The following is a 17,753-nucleotide window of genomic DNA, read 5'->3' as shown; positions in this document are numbered from 1 at the left end:
TGTAAAGCAAAAAACACAATTTTTAATGAAATAAGTGAAATTTTTCAAGCTTGGAGAACGTTGGAGAAACTCCAGCAGGTTTGTCAACATCTGTGGAAACAGAGTTAATATTTCAAGTGTAACATGATCTGTCCCTTTCTCCCAAAATGCTGCCAGACCTGCTGAATTTTTCTAGCTTTTACTATGCTTGGTTCAAATTCCCAGCATCTGCATTATTTTGCTTTTATGAAGAGAATTTGTTCATATAACATTTTATCTCACAAGTTAAATAGATTTTCTATGTACTCCATAAATTTAAGTGATAATGAGCAAATAATGAACTTTTCTAGTCTGAGCTATTCATGAATACCAATTCTATTACACACAATATCTATTTGTGTCTCATTGTTTTTGACTTTTGATTTAAAAGAATTAACATTGATTTTATGATTTGTATCAAAGTAAATGTGGGACCTGATTTCTCTCAACTTGAGTAACTCAATTTGAAGTTGTAAAGAACAGGTACCCATTGAAGCACAATGGAATCATACAAAGAATACTCAGACAAGGGATTTGCAATGTGAAGCATATAGACACCAAAAATAACAAGGTGGGAAAAGTAAATTTAAACATTTTGCACAAAGCCTCACTGTGAACCATTGAGAGCTAGCAGAAAGAAAACGCAGAAGATTAAGGGAAAATGTGGTCTAAGAGTTTTGTCTGAATCTTCTCTTCGTTACTGTAAGATTCTTTTTAAACTGCAGCATCCTGCAATCCTCACTGTCCATTATATGATTGCAATTTGGATTCGCATGAGCTCAGTTACAGGGCAGTGGAAGATACAGTTGGATGAAGCTGCTTCCAGCTGGTGCATCAGAAAATATGTGACGAGCAAATGGGTAGCAAGCAGGTGTATGTGTCTGCCCCCTTTCTCAATGCTACAACATTGATAATCTAGCACACAAGACAAGATTTAACCCCCTAATCTAATCTCAATATTACAAAAATCCAGGGTGGAGGTTGAACAGTCCTCTTGGCATTATATTAAATCTTCATTGTTGTACCTAGACATTTTTTTGCAGCTATTTGGCAAAATAGGACTTACATTTAATTTATTTCTCCTCCCTCAGCATCTTATTTGCGGATATTGTGGGCTTCACCAGTTTGGCTTCACAGTGCACTGCACAGGAACTAGTCAAGCTTTTAAATGAACTCTTTGGCAAGTTTGATGAGCTCGCCACAGTGAGTATATTTTTGAATGATTTTCCTTTTTCATTAAGTTTTGTTGGATTTTCTCTTAATTGGTTGGCAATAAAGAGGATGAATAGATTGCCTTAGATTTTATTTCTCTTCATTGCCAATGATGTACACTGTTTAATGATCCCTAACGGAAGTAGAATTTAGTCTGTTGGGTCATTTTCTCCAAAGAAACATTCAATAAACACATTACACTGCATATTAATCATTTGGACTTCAATCAGCCATATCAGATAGTCAATCTGATTTTGAAAGAAAACTGGAGATGATGATGATAATAATGATAATAATAATAATAAAAATGCTTACTAAGTTACAGCAAATTGATCTATTGCACCTTGCAGTGTAGTTGTTACTTACTTCTTATTCAGCAATGCTTTGAATATACATAGGTTGTGAATGCAATTTTCTTTCTCCATTTTGTTAACAAGTATCTTTATTGCAACACATTTAATGCCTCATTAGCCAAAAAAATGTGAAATTTTCCTTAAATGTTATTGCAAAAACTTGAGATTTCTTTTGGAGGGGTTAGCCACAAAATAATTAATAATCTGCATCACATTGTTACTTACACTTTTGGATATCAGGATTTCCTAGAATTGGTACCCTCTATTGAAGTTAATTTTAAGTCTCATCCCTGTTAAGATGGCAGGTCTTTGTAATCTACTTCTAAAGCCCTTCTTATTCTGCTATTCAGAAGCGGATAACGTGACATGACAGTAGCAGACTTCATTGTCATATCTGATCTTTACTCTCCCTTGCAGTGTGCTGTCTCTGCTCAGGGGCTCACCGGAGTGGAAGGTTACATTTATTTCTTGCTGAAATCCTGTGCTCTAATTGCCCTGCATCTCAGAAATTGAATGCATCTTCCTTTGGCAAAATCCTTCAAGCTGTGTAATAATAATGCAGAGCATGTTTTTAATTACACCTATTCAAACATATTAAATTTGGAAGAGCTATGATAACATTCCTGACACATTACAAAATCTCATATTTATAGAACACAGGAACTGGAGTAGCCTGTTCAGTCACTTGAGTTTGCTTGCCCTTTCAATGACATCATGGCTGATTGGCATCTCAACTCTATTTGTTCCATATACTCTGATACCACTCTGAGGCACAACTCTAACAATACATGGTTGCTTTTTTGCATGTACAGATAAGTGCAGAGGACTGAACTGAATTCATCACAAAATTATAATTCCAAACAGCCTTCTAACTATTCAGGTGTACTGTGAAACCAATATTGCACTGAATGGAGTTGTTGCCCAAGGGTAAATTTCACTGGGTGGAATGGCATTGTGAGATGTCAAGTGGAAGAAACGGTTGGATGGGAAGGATCTATCATTGTACAGACTGGCAATGATCATAGATTGCATTGTGGAGCTAGTAGAAGTTATTGGCTGCTGATAGCATGGCCGAATAGTCTAAGGAACTGGATTAAGGTTCCAGTCCTTGAAGGAGACATAGGTTTGAATCCCACCACTGTCACTTGTGCGGATAGCTTGATATGTTGCTGCAGCTTTTTAAGGATGTGCTATGTTTAAGTCCAATGAAAACTTATTAGCACCAGGCTCTAGCCATCTGAGCTAATAACATCAAGGTTGTAGGTTCAATCCCCACACTGACCAGGTATAGCGTTGGGGTTTGCAAGTGTTTAGGGTCAGCACGGTGGCTCAGTGGTTAGCACTGCTGCCTCACCGTGCCAGGGACCCAGCCTTAGGTGGCAGTCTGTGTGGAGTTTGCACATTTTCCCTGTGTCTCTGTGGGTTTCCTCTAGGTGCTCCAGTTTCCTCCCACAATCCAAACATATGCAGGTTAGGTGAATTGTTCGTGCTAAATTGCCCATAGTGTTCAGAGATGTGTAGATTAGGTGCATTAGTCAGGGGTAAGATAGGGGAGAGGAATGGGAATGGGTCTGGGTTACTCTTTGGCGGTTGGTGTGGACTTGTTGGCCCGAAGGGTTTGTTTCCACACCGTAGGGATTCTAATTCAAATTCACGGCTGCTCCATATTCAAATGATATTTGGAGCCTCTTTCGAAGCAGTCTTTTGTCACCCCAATCTACTGTTTTGAAATCAGCTAAACCACAAAAAACAAAATTAACAAGACACAGCCCTATAAAGATGTCCTATAACAAAATAAAACCTCAATGAATATTATAAATTTAAATTAAAATTTGTTCTTGGGACCATCCCTTTGTAAACTCACAAATCACAAACCTCAATTAGTCTAAACAAATGTAAAATTAGAAACTGAAGGGACATAATATTAAACCTACTCTGTCAGGGTCACCAATAAAAAGATCGATTTGGCGCAATTCTGTGTTTATCAAGATTCTGTATTAGCACCTTTGTATATTAGTTAGTTGTTTTGTCTACTTTACACCTTAAGATAAATGCACAATGTTGAAGTTAGGCCTTTCTGTTTTGTTTTGATTCACCTTAAATATCTGTCAAGGCATTTCAAAACAATGAACTGTATTTGTTCTGCAGTACTCAGTGGTGTCACAACTCAAATAAGGATTTTTAAAATGACTTTTATCTCTTTAGAAGATTGACTTAATTTGCTTAGAAGTGTGAATTTGACTGACTACATCTACATCTCTTTTTTTTGTTTTCCAATGTTTTTGTACAATTGTCATTGCACTTTGTGTGACTACTGTTGACCATCATTTTGAGAACACATCAGCTGTGTTAAATGGTTCTGGATGAGAGAACAGCACTGTGGAGAGTTAGTGATTCCCTTATTTAAATGTGAAATGGAACAAGTCCTATGAATGATAGACCAATTAGCTTAGCCTTGGTTGTGGGAAAGTTAATAATATTCTTACTCAAAAATATAATAGAAAAAAACATTGAACATGTAAAACTGAAAATAAATTAAAATGTAGCATGGGTTTTAAAAGACAAGGCATGTTTCCTCATTCTTATTGAAGCCTTTGAAGCAATAACTGAAAGCTTTGATAAGGATACTGAAATAATATGTTGGTTTTTGATAAACTTTAATATAATATATTGATAACTCTGATCTAAACACATGAAGTCAAGGGGCATGTAGAAGACTGGATAGCAAGTTGGTTATAAAACAAAGTCAATAGATTAGATTACTTTACAGTGTGGAAACAGGCCCTTTGGCCCAACAAGTCCACACCGACCCGCCGAAGCGCAACCCACCCATACCCCTACATTTACCCCTTACCTAACACTACGGGCAATTTAGCATGGCCAATTCACCTGACCTGCACATCTTTGGACTGTGGGAGGAAACCGGAGCACCCGGAGGAAACCCACGCCTGAGGCGGGAATTGAACGCCGGTCTCTGGCACTGTGAGGCAGCAGAGCTAACCACTGTGCCACCGTGCTGCCCACAATAGTAGAGATTAAAGTTAGTTAGACAGGCCAACTTTTGGAAAATAGGTATTGATTAGGCGGTTAAACAAGGACCACTGGCGTTCACCACTTATATCGATGTTTGGGCTTAAGAGTTTGAGTACTATTTCAAAATTTTTAAATGATATAAAATTAAACCTCATTAACACAGAGAAGGTCTGTGTTAAAATGTAAGAAGGTATTTATAATTTTGTAGAACAGGACCACAGTTGGGACATGAACTTCAACACAAAGAAGTGAGAGTTGGTAAATTGTCATTTGGAAGAATCAGGAGACCAATATGTTCCTTGGAATGTAAGTTGGATTTGTATCAAACATGGCATATGTCAGATTAGGGAGTTTCATGGAGGGTTTCTCTCAGTGAGCAAGTTATCTCATTCAATTCTCTGCTGCTCACCTCTTTATGTATGGACCATGTTAGTGAGTTTTGAGAAGATTTATAGCTCAGGTTGAGGATCTGGATGTAGGTTTGCTCATTGAGCTGCAAGGTTCATTTTTAGACGTTTTGTCACCGTATTAGGTAACCTCTCCAGTGAGGCTTCGGAGGCTTAGTGAGGATGTGACCTAGTATGGTGATGAAACGTCTGAAAATGAACCTTCCGGCTCAACGAGCAAGCCTCCATCCATGGACCAGGTCTCTATGGTGCTGCACCTTCGCTATTGTGTGCTCAACCAGTGGTAGAAGTACATACCAGTGTTCCGGAACGTCTGGGATTTCTGCTGCTGGTGCCATACTCAAAGCCCTGCTTTCTCCCAGATATGAGGAGCTTTTCACACCCCATGAAGTGGGAGGAAATCAAAAATTAGAAGCTTCTGATGAGACATAGCATGGGTGACCTTTCAAGGAAGATAAAATCTCACTATTGCCTGAAAAGGAGTACTCCAATCTGTTACCTGTGTGTTCCCTTATGAGAAATACCAAAGGTGGGGAACAGCCTCAGAACTTAGTTAAACAAACCCTTCTTTTTTTAATATAATATATTTTTATTAAGAAAAAATAGATTTTTAAACATTACAACAAATACAAATCAATGCAATTCAAAACAGTACAAAAATAGTACAAAACTAAACCCAAATAATAACAACCTTCACTTCTCCCAGCTACAGCCGCATCGCAAATACAAGCTAAAAAGAATAAACACCCCATAGAATATCAATATGAATTTTAAAAAAAATTCTTTTATTTAAAAAAAAGGAATAAATACCCCACCCATCCTTTGATATGTCCTAACTTAGAAATTTAAAATGTACATCTTAACCACCGCCAGCCATAATTTGAACCAAATTATTATCAATAGAGGGGAAAAAAAGGGGGAAAAACAAAGCTCCAACCGGATTTCGTCCATTTCTTTTACAGAATGATAAACGCATACCCAAGCAACGATATTTATACAAACTACAATTGTTTAACTTAGGTTAGTTTGTCCACAAAGTCTCTTGCCTTCTCCGATGTGTCAAAGAGATGCATGGATCCATCTAAGGTGATCCGAAGCACTGCCGGATATCTCGGAGTACTGAATCCCAAGCTCCTTCAATCATCTCTTGACACCATCATACGATTTTCGTTTCTGGATCACCGCTGCTGAAAAGTCCTGAAAAAACATGATCTTAGACCCCTCGTAAGTTAGGGGCTTTGGATCCTTCTCCTGGAGTCTGGAAGCCTCCATGACTCACTCCTTATCCCGGTAATGATGGAACCGCACCAGGAAAGGACGAGGGCATTGACCCAGACCTGACCTCCGTGCTGCGACCCGGTGAGCCCACTCTATCTTCAATCCTCTCATGCCAGTCTCCAAGTCAAGGAATTTTGGAAGCCAATCTTCAACAAATTCCACAGGCCACTCACCCTCCTTACCCTCAGGCAGACTGATGATCCGAATGTTTTTTCTCCTGCCCCTGTTTTCACGATCATCCACTTGGTCACACAAATTACGAACCTGCGTCCTCAGGGCTTGGATCTCTTCCTTGAATGAACTGGCATCAGCTTCCACTGCTGTGACCCTGTGCTCCACCTCATCCGTCCTCTTCTCCAGGTCTCCCAGCTGCTGCTCATGCTTCTGCAGCATGAGAGAGACTAGAGCCAGCTTATCTTCAATCTGTTTCCCCAACATCTCGCGAGCTTTTGAGAGCTGGTTCACCAGGTCCTGGAGATTAATCTGCTCTGAGGCTGCTGCAGGCTGAGCTGCAGGCCCGGCCTCAGATGCTGCTCCTCCCTTTTTAGGCATTTCTGGACAGCTGAAAATACAGGTAAGTCCATTTTTAAATGTTTCTTGGGGCTCCACAATCTTTCCAACACCCCAAGAAAACCTGATGACCTGGGTTGGGTGGGTTAAAGGACTGTCCTGCTCCTGCTGCGATGCGAAGCTCTGCAGTGTGATCTTCTCAGATCGCCGCCATCTTAGATCCCCTCCTTCTTTATTCTAACTCTTTAAATACCAATGCCTAATATAAAACATACATTCATTGCCTCATTTACTACTACTTTGGTTGAACTTCACTTCAAATTTAACTTCATTTCATATTACTTTAACTTAATACATTTAATCCTAACTCTAACTCAATAAGTTTTTCTTGAATCAAATACTACCTTGATTCGAGTGAAGTGGCCAACTTTGTTCTTCATGTAGGTCTTGCATCATGGTACTTTGCCTCACTGAAAATTACTTGATGGCATTTTTTCTCATGTCTAGGAGACTTCGCCTCTGGGAAAATTCCTTTGATCTGTAAAATGTCTTATTTCCAGAAAGATCTCTGGAACGGAGCCAATAAATTGATCAAAGCCTGATCACATTCTTCAATCCCAGCCAATGGAGTTTGCTGGTAAATGACTCCCAGAGGTTTACACTGAGCCATAAACAGTGATACTCCATGCCAAATATAAGGTAATAGCGATGCCAGCCTATCCAAGCACAACCGTTATACTTGCCTGATTTGGAAACTTAAGGTCACAACATGTCTTCACTGCAGTTTTAACTGAGTTTAAACTAGCTTGACCAAAATTCCAAGCATGTTTGATTGTAGCTCTTAAATAGTCTAGTAGCTATTTCTGCTGCTGGCCACCTAACCACATCACATTGGTAAGTGAATTATGACTCTACATCTTCATCTGTTTGATTTCCTCGCTGCACAGGGTAGTCATTCTTTGCACCCTACCATGTTAGAATCCTGTCCAAGAGAGTTCTACTTTTTCTCTCTGCATTGCATCTTGTCATTCTTCAATGTGCAAGCATTCCCTATTGGAACACGTTCAATAGATGAAAACATTAACTTTTGTTGAACAGTAGGAAAAGTGGAAAACAGAAAAAATTTGCATGTCCATTCTGGGCGTAGATAGAGGTTGCTTGTCTTTTGAACTACAAATCAAAATGTTGGGAGTTTGCTACAGGCCTCTGAATTGTTCCAGGGATGTTGAGGAAAGGATAGCAAAGATGATTCTCGATAGGAGCGAGAATAACAGGATAGTTGTTATGGGGGCCTTTAACTTACCCAATATTGACTGGGAATACTATAGGAGAAAGTGAGGACTGCAGATGCTGGAGATCAGAGCTAGAACATAGAACATAGAACATAGAAAAATACAGCACAGGACAGGCCCTTTGGCCCTCGATGTTGCGCCGATCCAAGCCCACCTAACCTACATTGCCCACTATCCTCCGTATGCCTATCCAATACTCGCTTAAATGCCCATAAAGAGGGAGAGTCCACCACTGCTACTGGCAGGGCATTCCATGAACTCACGACTCGCTGAGTAAAGAATCTACTCCTAACATCTGTCCTATACCTACCACCCCTTAAATTAAAGCTATGCCCCCTCGTAATAGCTGACTCCATATGTGGAAAAAGGTTCTCATGGTCAACCCTATCTAAACCCCTAATCATCTTGTACACCTCTATCAAGTCACCCCAAACCTTCTTTTCTCCAATGAAAACAGCCCCAAGTGCCTCGGCCTTTCCTCATACGAACTTCCTACCATACCAGGCAACATCCTGGTAAACCTCTTCTGCACCCGTTCCAGTGCCTCCACATCCTTCCTATAGTATGGCGACCAAAACTGCACACAATACTCCAGATGCCGCCGCACCAGAGTCTTATACAACTGCAGCTGAAAATGTGTTGCTGGAAAAGCGCAGCAGGTCAGGCAGCATCCAAAGAGCAGGAGAATCAACATTTTGGGCATGAGCTCTTCTTCAGGAATCAGAATTCTTTAGGGTTCCTGAAGAAGGGCTCATTCCCGAAATGTCGATTCTACTGCTTCATGGATGCTGCCTTACCTGCTGCGCTTTTCCAGCAACACATTTTCAGCTGGGAATACTATAGTTCAATTTGTTTAGATGTCAGTTTTTGTTCAGTGTGTGCAGGAGGGTTTACTGACACAGTATGTAGACAGGCCAACAAGGGGTGATGCCATATTGGATTAACTAGGGAATGAACTCTGCCAGATGTTAGATTTGGAGTTAGGTGAGCACTTTGGCATTGGTGCCCATAATTCGGTTATGTTTACAAGAGCAATGGGCAGGCATATACTGCAGGGAGAGAGGTAAAACTGGTAAAGGCAATTATGTTGCAATTAGGCAAGATTTAGGATGCTTAGGATGGGGAAGGAAACTGCCGGAAATGGACACTCTTGAAATGTGGACTTATTCAAGGAAGAGCTACTGCAGATCCTTGATAAGTATATACCATCAGGCAGGGAGGTAGTTGTTGAGAGAGTGAGCCATGGTTTACTAAAGAAGTTGAAGCTCTTGTCAAGAGGAAGAAGAAGGCTTACATGAGGATGAGGCATGAAGGCTCACGTAGGGGGCTTGAGAGTTAGAAGTTATCCAGAAAAGATCGAAAGAGAGGGCTAAGAAGAGCCAGGAGGGGAAATATTGGCAGATAGGATTAAGGAAAACCCTAACCTTCTATAGGTATATCAGGAATAAAATAATGACTAGAGTAAGATTAGGGTCAATCAAAGATAGTAGTGGAAGAGCATTAGCAAAGGATGTGGGTGGAATCTGAGGATGTGGGGGAAGTGCTTTTATGAATACTTTTTGTCAGTATTCACATTGTAAAAAGACAATACTAGTGAGAATATGGAGATACAGGCTACAAGATTAGATGGGATTGAGGTTGACAAAGAGGAGGTTTTAGCAATTTTGGAAGATATGAAAATAGATAAGACCCCCGGGCCGGATGGGATTTACCCTCTGATTCTCTGGGACACCAGGGAGAAGATTGCAGAGCCTTTGGCTTTGATCTTTGTCATCATTGTCGACAGGATTGCTGCCAGAATATTGGAGGATAGCAAATGTTGTTCCCTGTTTAAGAGGAGGAGTTGGGACAACCCTGTTAATTATAGGCTAGTGAGTTTTACTTTGGTTGTGTGTAAGGTGTTGGAAAAGGTTATAAGAGATAGGATTTATAATCATCTGGAAAGGAATAATTTGATTAGGGATAGTCAACACAGTATTGTGAAGGATAAATCTTGTCTCTCTAAATTTATTGAGTTCTTTGAGAAGGTGACAAAACAGATGGATGAAGGTAAGGCGGTTGATGTGTATATGGATTTTAGTAAGGCATTTGGTAAGATTCCACACAGTAGGCTATTGCACAAAATAAGGAGTTTCTGGATTGAAGGTGATTTAACAGTTTGGATCAGAAATTAGTTGGCTGAAAGAAGACTGAGGGTGGTGGTTGATGGGAAATGTTCATCCTGGAGCTCAGTTTGTTAAACATGTTAAACCTGTACCATATGCCAGCAGCTTATACATCAAACACACTAAGTCAACATGGGTTTAACATGTTTGTCATTTTTGTCTGGCAAGACAATGAGAATCTCCTAGAAACCCATAAAATTCTAACAGGACTGGACAGGTTCAATGCAGGAGCAATGTTCACAATGGTGGGGAGTCCAGAATTAGTCGTCATAGATTGAGGGTAAGAGGTAAACCTTTCAGGGCTCAGATGAGAAATTTTTTCGCCCAGGAGTGGTGAACCTGTGGAATTTGCTATTGATTGTCACACATGGCTTGCACATTGACTGGAACCCTTTTATTTTGATGAACTCAGTGCGGTTTGAAATGATACTCTCTGTCCAACATGTGTACAGTCAACAGCATCTTGCATTCTGGGGGTGCAAGCCATGACTTTGTCAGAAAAAAAATAGATTAAGTGGTGTGATCTGTCACAAATTATATTGATAACAGCTTTGAAACATTTGTTGGCTCAGGATTGAGAGATCCCACATTAGATCTTTTGGGTACAGCCGGTTCCATAAAAGTTTAGCACACCTATCACCTGGACAGCCACCAGGAAGGGATGTTAGTTCTGAGACATTTGGGACATTCTCAGTCTGCACAGGCAGTGCACCCGGTTCATCGGAATAAGGGTTTTGGGGACCATAGACTCTGGGCTTGCTATACCACCTGAACATTTTGAGGGTGCTTCAGCTGTGGCTTCTGAATATGATGGCTGCTGAGCATCTGCTGGAGGTTGCTGCAGGTCCTGAGGTTGCTGACACATTTATTCTTACACAATTTACCTGAACCTTTTGTTGCAGCATTCTGGCTACGGTGGAGATGACCTCAGCTGTGGCTGGTTCCATTGGACATTGTTCCAATGAACCTGTGTGGAGAATATCAGAAACAGAACAAGTTATTAGTAATGTGAGACATCAGCATGCACATCACTCTGAAAGACAGTTTGTACAGTCTTCGAGATATTAGGATGTGGAGAACGCTGATAAGGAGGATCTGTACATGGACGTTTGCTGTGGTGGACCTTATTCCAATGTATGCAGGACACACAGGCAGTGCAAATATAGTAGGAGATTTTTTGTGGTAGGATCAATGATACCATTCCAACACCTGCCAACAACAGTCCCCTCCATATTCCATCATGCTGCCTCCAATTCCTCCAATTGAATTCCTTACCACAACAGTGACCCTTGATGATCCATGTTCACTTAGTGTGTTTGTGTAAGCTGCTGGCATATGGTACAGGTTTAACATTGACATAGCATGATGCTGTACAGCAACATGTCCAGCCCCTTGACTGATCACAACTGGCAATACTGACAAGCTGCCTAGCTTTGTGTCTGTGCTAAAATGGAAGGCAAGGGAGAAGTAATGTGACTGTAAATTCTGACTCGGGCAGCAACACACAACAAGGCAAGATAAGGCAAGGCAAAGATGTTGTGAACATCCAAGTAAATTAGAAGTGAGTGAACACTAAGAAAGCATGTGAAAAGCTCTGAGATGCACCCACTCGTACACAGGAGATGGGTGCCTGTCCCTTACATATCAAGTGTTCTGGCAGCAGCATAACAATGAAATATGTCAGTGCATTCCAAAATATAGGTTAACTCATAATCTCACAATTTTTCACATTATATTTCTTTAGCAACTTCCTTCTGTGCTTCAGAAATGATTACCAATGCAAATATTTCAGCTTCAACAATTCACTGCATCATAAATCAATTCTCTGATCTCCAGTTCATTTATTTTGCCAGTGCTCTTAAAATTACGGCCAATGGCGCACTAGTTCTGAACCAAGAGAATAAATTTCCCAATTTTAAATATCATTTGAATTGCAAAGATTTTAATCTGCATGTTCCACTTAAATAGTTAAGCCAATATGTTTTGCTTTGTATGTAATTGTCACACTGAATGATTTTGCATCTCAATGAAAAATCTTCCTTGACCAATGTAATTGAGAATGATAGAGTTTTATTAATGCAACTGAAATTGGGCTCATCATAATATAATAATCAGTCTACTTCGTCACTTATGATTAGCATTAGTTTAAATAATTGAAACAGATTTTCAAAAATCTGTATAATGCCGTTTACTAGTCACATTGGTATACAGCAGTCAGTATCTTAGGAAGTTAAAACCATTTAGAAAGTACCTAAAATAAATTATACCAGAAATTTGCAAAGGTGATAAACTCAACCTGAACATAGCCATTATTATGTGCAGAACTGGATTCTAATCTTTTAAACTCATACAAAAGTTTATGAATACTAAATTTACATTGAATATAACTTATAGTTGAAGTTCCTTACTGTTTGATTTGGTTGATATTGGGCTATTTGCCCTGAAAGTTATGATGCTGTTGAATGGAAACTACAAGTTCACATGTTACATTAACTCTTGGCTATTGGAAATCTTACTAATGCCTTTCCCCAATCAAGTAAATAAAAACTATTATCGTAGAACACTGTCATTCCATTGTAAATCAAAGGAGTCTTTCAGCTTTTGTTTTCATTTTATAAAAGCTGATTGCTTGATAATTATACCAAACCAGTGATTCGAAACAAATAATATATAGCTTCCTACGAAAAATGAATTATGTGATCCTGGTTTGAATTATCAAATAGGGATGTGACATTAAGTCATTATCCATTCAGCTGCTTGGTAGATCTGTTATAGAGACCTTGCCAGACATGTTATGTGCAGCATTAGATTTAATATAAGTATCAGGAATTGTCTCCATTGCAAAAGATGAAGAAACAAGATAAATTCTTGTGCTGCTTATTTGAACCTGGACTATTATAACAATCCAGTATAGACTGTACTATTGAATTTGAAATTAGTTTCTCATATTTAATTTAGATTTCCACATATGATGATCTTAGCTATTTCTACCTCAATATAATGTAGCTATGCATTACGTTCCTGTGTTTGGTGATCTTCCATTTCAAGGAAAGGAGTAGTAAGATGAGGTGTTCTCAATCCTTGTGAGGAAGTCACATGGTGAATTTTAAAAAATATTGTTTCAGGAGTGTGAGTGTCACTTCCAAGCCCAGTATTTATTTCCTCTCCCTAATTGACCTTGAAGATAATAGTGATCCGCCTTATCCATAGAACACATGTATGATTAGCCATTGCAATGCCACTTTCAACTCTGTGCATGAAGTTAGCAAAAATTCAATTATTTTGAGTGTTTTTGCAGGAGAATCTGCAGCACCTCGCCGTCTTTTCAACAATGTTTGAACTTTGCAGCAAAATTGTGGCCTGCCCTGAAGACGAGATCAAAACATCAATTTGCAAATATAGGAGCAAAGTTTTTAAAAAATCTGTACTGAAAACAACAAATGCTGGAGATCGGAGCGTGCTGTCTCTCCATGGATGCTGCCTGACCTGCTCTGATCTCCAGCATTTGTTGTTTTCAATTTGCAAATATATAGCACTTTTATCATAGGAAAACAGCTAAAGGTGCTTGAAGATAGATATTGGCCCTTAATGGAAGAAGGAGATCCGAAGAGTGTGACCAAAGCTTATATTACATTAGTACCGGAAACAGACAGTCCATTTGGCTTGGTTGATCATTTTATGTGCCACATGAGCTTTCTCCTTACCCAATCAGCGTATCTTTCTCATCCTTTCCCCTCATGTGTACATTTAGGTTTCCCTTAAATGCATCTGTGCAATTAATCTGTGACCATTTAGGTGAAGAAGTTTCTCTCACATTCTCTTTTGGATTTATCAGTTTATCCCTTAGATTTATGGCATCTAGTTTTCTACATCTCCACAAATGAAAACATTTCCTTTCATCTACCCTATCAGTCTCGCCTTTTGTATTCTTATCAGAGTTACTCTTCAGCTTTTATTTTCTAGAGAAGAGCGACCCAGCATGTTCATTCCTTCCTCTCCATTCTGGTATCATCATTGGGTGGAATTCTGTAGTTCTAGGCTAGTGGGTCGGAAGTAAATTACATCATAATTTACAGTAAAAATTACAATATTTAACATGACTCAACCATTCAGTTCTACACTTAAAAAATGCTAATGTTCACTTCTATATGACTGACTCCTGATGCAGCTTATAGTGTATATTGTATCTTTACCTCGGAATCCCTTAGCTTCTCAATTTTATAAAGTCTTATGATTCAAGGGGCCTATTATCTCATTATTCTTGTTCCTGAAATGCATCACCTCACGCTTACCAGAGTGGGAATTCATTTTTCAATTACAAAATCATGGCATTATAGAATGGTTACAGTACTGAAGAATATTATTTAACCCATTGTGTCCATGCTGGCTCCTGAAGGCGCAATTCACCAATGTCACCTTCCCCCGTTGTTTTCCGCAATCTTCCTTTTCAATTCCTTCTTGAATGCCTTAAATGTCTCTAAGTCACTGCCAATTTCAAATACCCCAACCACTCCCTTTCTGATATGACCATTCTTGGCCTCCTCCATTGCCAAAACAAACCGCAGCTCCTATTGGAGGAACAACACTTTATCTTCCACCTAGGCAGCCTACAGCCCGGAGGACTCCATATTTAAGTTCTCCACTTTCAAATAACCTCCCTCCCCAACCCCCAACTCCCTGCTCAGCCCCTCCCCCTCCCTTCTATGGCTCCCTGCCACTAACCGGTCATTTCCCCCATTGACCAACCAGGTCGTACCCTCTACCTGTCTTCACCTATCCCCACTTCACCACCCTGCACCCATCTCCCCCTTTATCTGCATTTCCCCTCTCACCCACCCCCCAGCCCTGAAGAAGGGTTATACCCGAAATGTCGACTTCTGCAGCTCCTGATGCTACCTGGCTTGCTGTATTCTTCCAGCCTCCTGCCTGTCTACTCTTAATTGAACCTAAATCCACTACTCCACAAGACGGTGCATTCCAGATTCTAATGACTTGTTAGGAAACACTTTAATTACATTAGCATTGCTTCTTTTATTAAGTACCTCAAATTCATATTCTCTTATTCTCAATCCTTCCACCTACGGGAATGGTTTCTCCCTAGCTACTCTGTCCAGACTTCCCTTGATTTCGAATGTCTCTAAAATGTCCAAATATTTACATCACTGAAGAGAACAATCCCAATCTTCCACTCTAATTATAAAACCGAAGCTCCTCATTTCTGCTGGAACTATACTTGTGATTTTTTTTTTCTGGAAATTTCTAATTATAATCATGATACATTTGTAACACTCTTGCATGCCCATTATGCAAATTTATTAATGTCTTTCTGATACTTACTTTCTTTTATTTAACTGCATGTTCCAATTTGGTGACATCTGTACTTTTGATTCCAGAGTCCAACTGTTCATGTAAATTACGAGTGAAAGTGGTCTTGGTGCCAGTTTCCACATATTTCCTTAATTTGTTGCTACCCTTAACCCCCACTTTCTGTTTTAAGTTGAGTATCCAGTTTGTTATTCATTCTGCTACATCTCCTGTGACTTTACACTTCTGACCCTAATCATGAGTTTTCAATGCAGGAACATTTCGAAGGCAAAGCTTTTATATATCCAAATATGCTGCATTCATGATAATATCCTTGCCCACTGTTTTTGCGATTTCTACAAAGCTTTCAGTAGAGTTGACTCAGCATGATCTTTCCTTTTGGAATCCATGCTCTGTTTTATTTGTTGTTGCCGGATGTTTTTTTAGTGTTTTATGTTTGAGTAAAGGTTAAACAGATGGTTCCTTACACTTGATTTATTTCCCTTTTTTCAATATGGAAATTAGCAGTCCACCAGTTATCGGGCAATATTCCTTTTCCTAACAAACTCTTTTATGCACTGCAGTAATCATACAGTTTTGTCCATTTAATATTATTTTGTTTTAATGTCAGTATGTTAGTGGATTCGTAATCTCCCTGAGTTATGTTCTGAGTGGTCAGTGGTATGTCAGGGTTTCACTTTAATGATCACCCATGAGTGTATAATCCTCCAGCCTTTCCTGGATATCTATTAAGCTTCAGTGAATTGGTACACTCAAAAAATTTCTAAGGGGTTTTCTCAGAGGATTGAAGACACAAGGAATTGATAGTTGGAAATTTTAATTTCCTGGGTAATTTCCTTCAGAGTCAGTTATGTTGGGATTTATGCATGGTCCTAAGGCACAACTCCGGTCTACACTGCTGTACTGGATATCTGGCCATAAGACTAACCGATATAATAGTGGTTGAGGCAGAAACAGAGTCCATGGGCTGAATCTTACCTTTTTCAGCTCAGTGGCTAGAAACCATACAGGAAAGTAGTGAGGTCTGTGCTTCCTAAGGGTCTTGCAAGTGGATGGGAGAGGGGCCATGATGATTGTGAATGATTGATTGGCAAAAATCATATGCCATTGTTTGTGGATGATCTGTGTGTTCAGCCTGTGCCCTGAGATGCTGCTTGGTGTTGAGCAACATAGAGGCTATTGAAAGTTGTGGAAGCTGAAGTCACTAGATACCCTCCCTCTCTTAATCTCTCAATATCTAGTTTGTTTGGTACACTTGGAAAGACAAGAAGCTGAATATCAATGAGCCAGCTTGTGCAGTTTATAAGGTGTTTAACACGTTTCAATTCCCCTTTATGGGCAAGTTGCTGCGATCTATTGAGAAGCTTGGCTCATTGTCCAACAGATGCATATAAAATGCAGCACGTTGCTCCTGATGTTGAGATAGGCCTTGCTAGATTTCTTGTGCATTCTCACCATAGCTTGTATCATTCAGGCCCTATAAGATTCTATCTCAATATGACTTGAAATTATTGATAGGATGCAATCAGCCAAGTTATTACAGATATGCTACAGGTTACTATATAGCGGAGTGGAAGTGAAAAGGAAAACATGAACTTGAGGACATGAAAAGTGAAATAAAATTTTAAAAAAAGAAAATGGCTTAATTCAACTGCCAACCAGGTAACCCAATGTAAAAACACAAACTGAAAGCTGGAATAACTCAGCAGGCTTGGCAGCATCTGCTGGGGAGGGAAACAGGGTTAATGTTTCAAATTAAATATCACACTTTCTTTGATCCCCAATAAACTGGCCCAGAAAGAGTGAAAGGGAAAAAGAGAGATGCCTATTAAATTCTTTCCTTAACCTGGATGTATGAAGTCCAATAGAAGAGAACTTAATGTAGTCTCTAGCGTTAACCCAATTATAACCATTGTTATGTGACATATGACACCAAGTGGATCAGGCCATGAAAAGAACAGTTGCTTCTTCAGTTTTATAAAATACGCATTTAAACTATGGGTAAAATTTTGATGACCAATTTGTACAAGGTTATACTGACCTCTTTCGCATACTATTCTGGCAAAGACCAGTTAACCGATCAATGCTGGTACAGTAAATTACTTAGTATATTTAGGTAGTTATCACAGAATTGTTATATTGAAGAAGACAAGTCCTTCT

At 39.4% G+C, this 17,753-nt stretch overlaps 1 protein-coding gene across 3 annotated transcripts in view; it reads left to right on the top strand.

Annotated features, from left to right (window-relative positions):
• Nucleotides 1-17,753, top strand: part of LOC140480588 (adenylate cyclase type 1-like) — a 289,915-nt gene that overhangs the window by 31,863 nt on the left and 240,299 nt on the right. For all 3 annotated transcript variants that reach the window (XM_072575640.1, XM_072575642.1, XM_072575643.1), the window contains exon 5: nucleotides 1,110-1,221. In XM_072575640.1, coding sequence (XP_072431741.1) covers nucleotides 1,110-1,221 — 112 coding nt within the window. The remainder of the gene's footprint in view (nucleotides 1-1,109; nucleotides 1,222-17,753) is intronic.

Source organism: Chiloscyllium punctatum, chromosome 8 (genome assembly GCF_047496795.1).
Source record: "Chiloscyllium punctatum isolate Juve2018m chromosome 8, sChiPun1.3, whole genome shotgun sequence".
NCBI lineage: Eukaryota > Metazoa > Chordata > Chondrichthyes > Orectolobiformes > Hemiscylliidae > Chiloscyllium > Chiloscyllium punctatum.
This window is presented reverse-complemented; position numbering and strand designations above follow the sequence as displayed.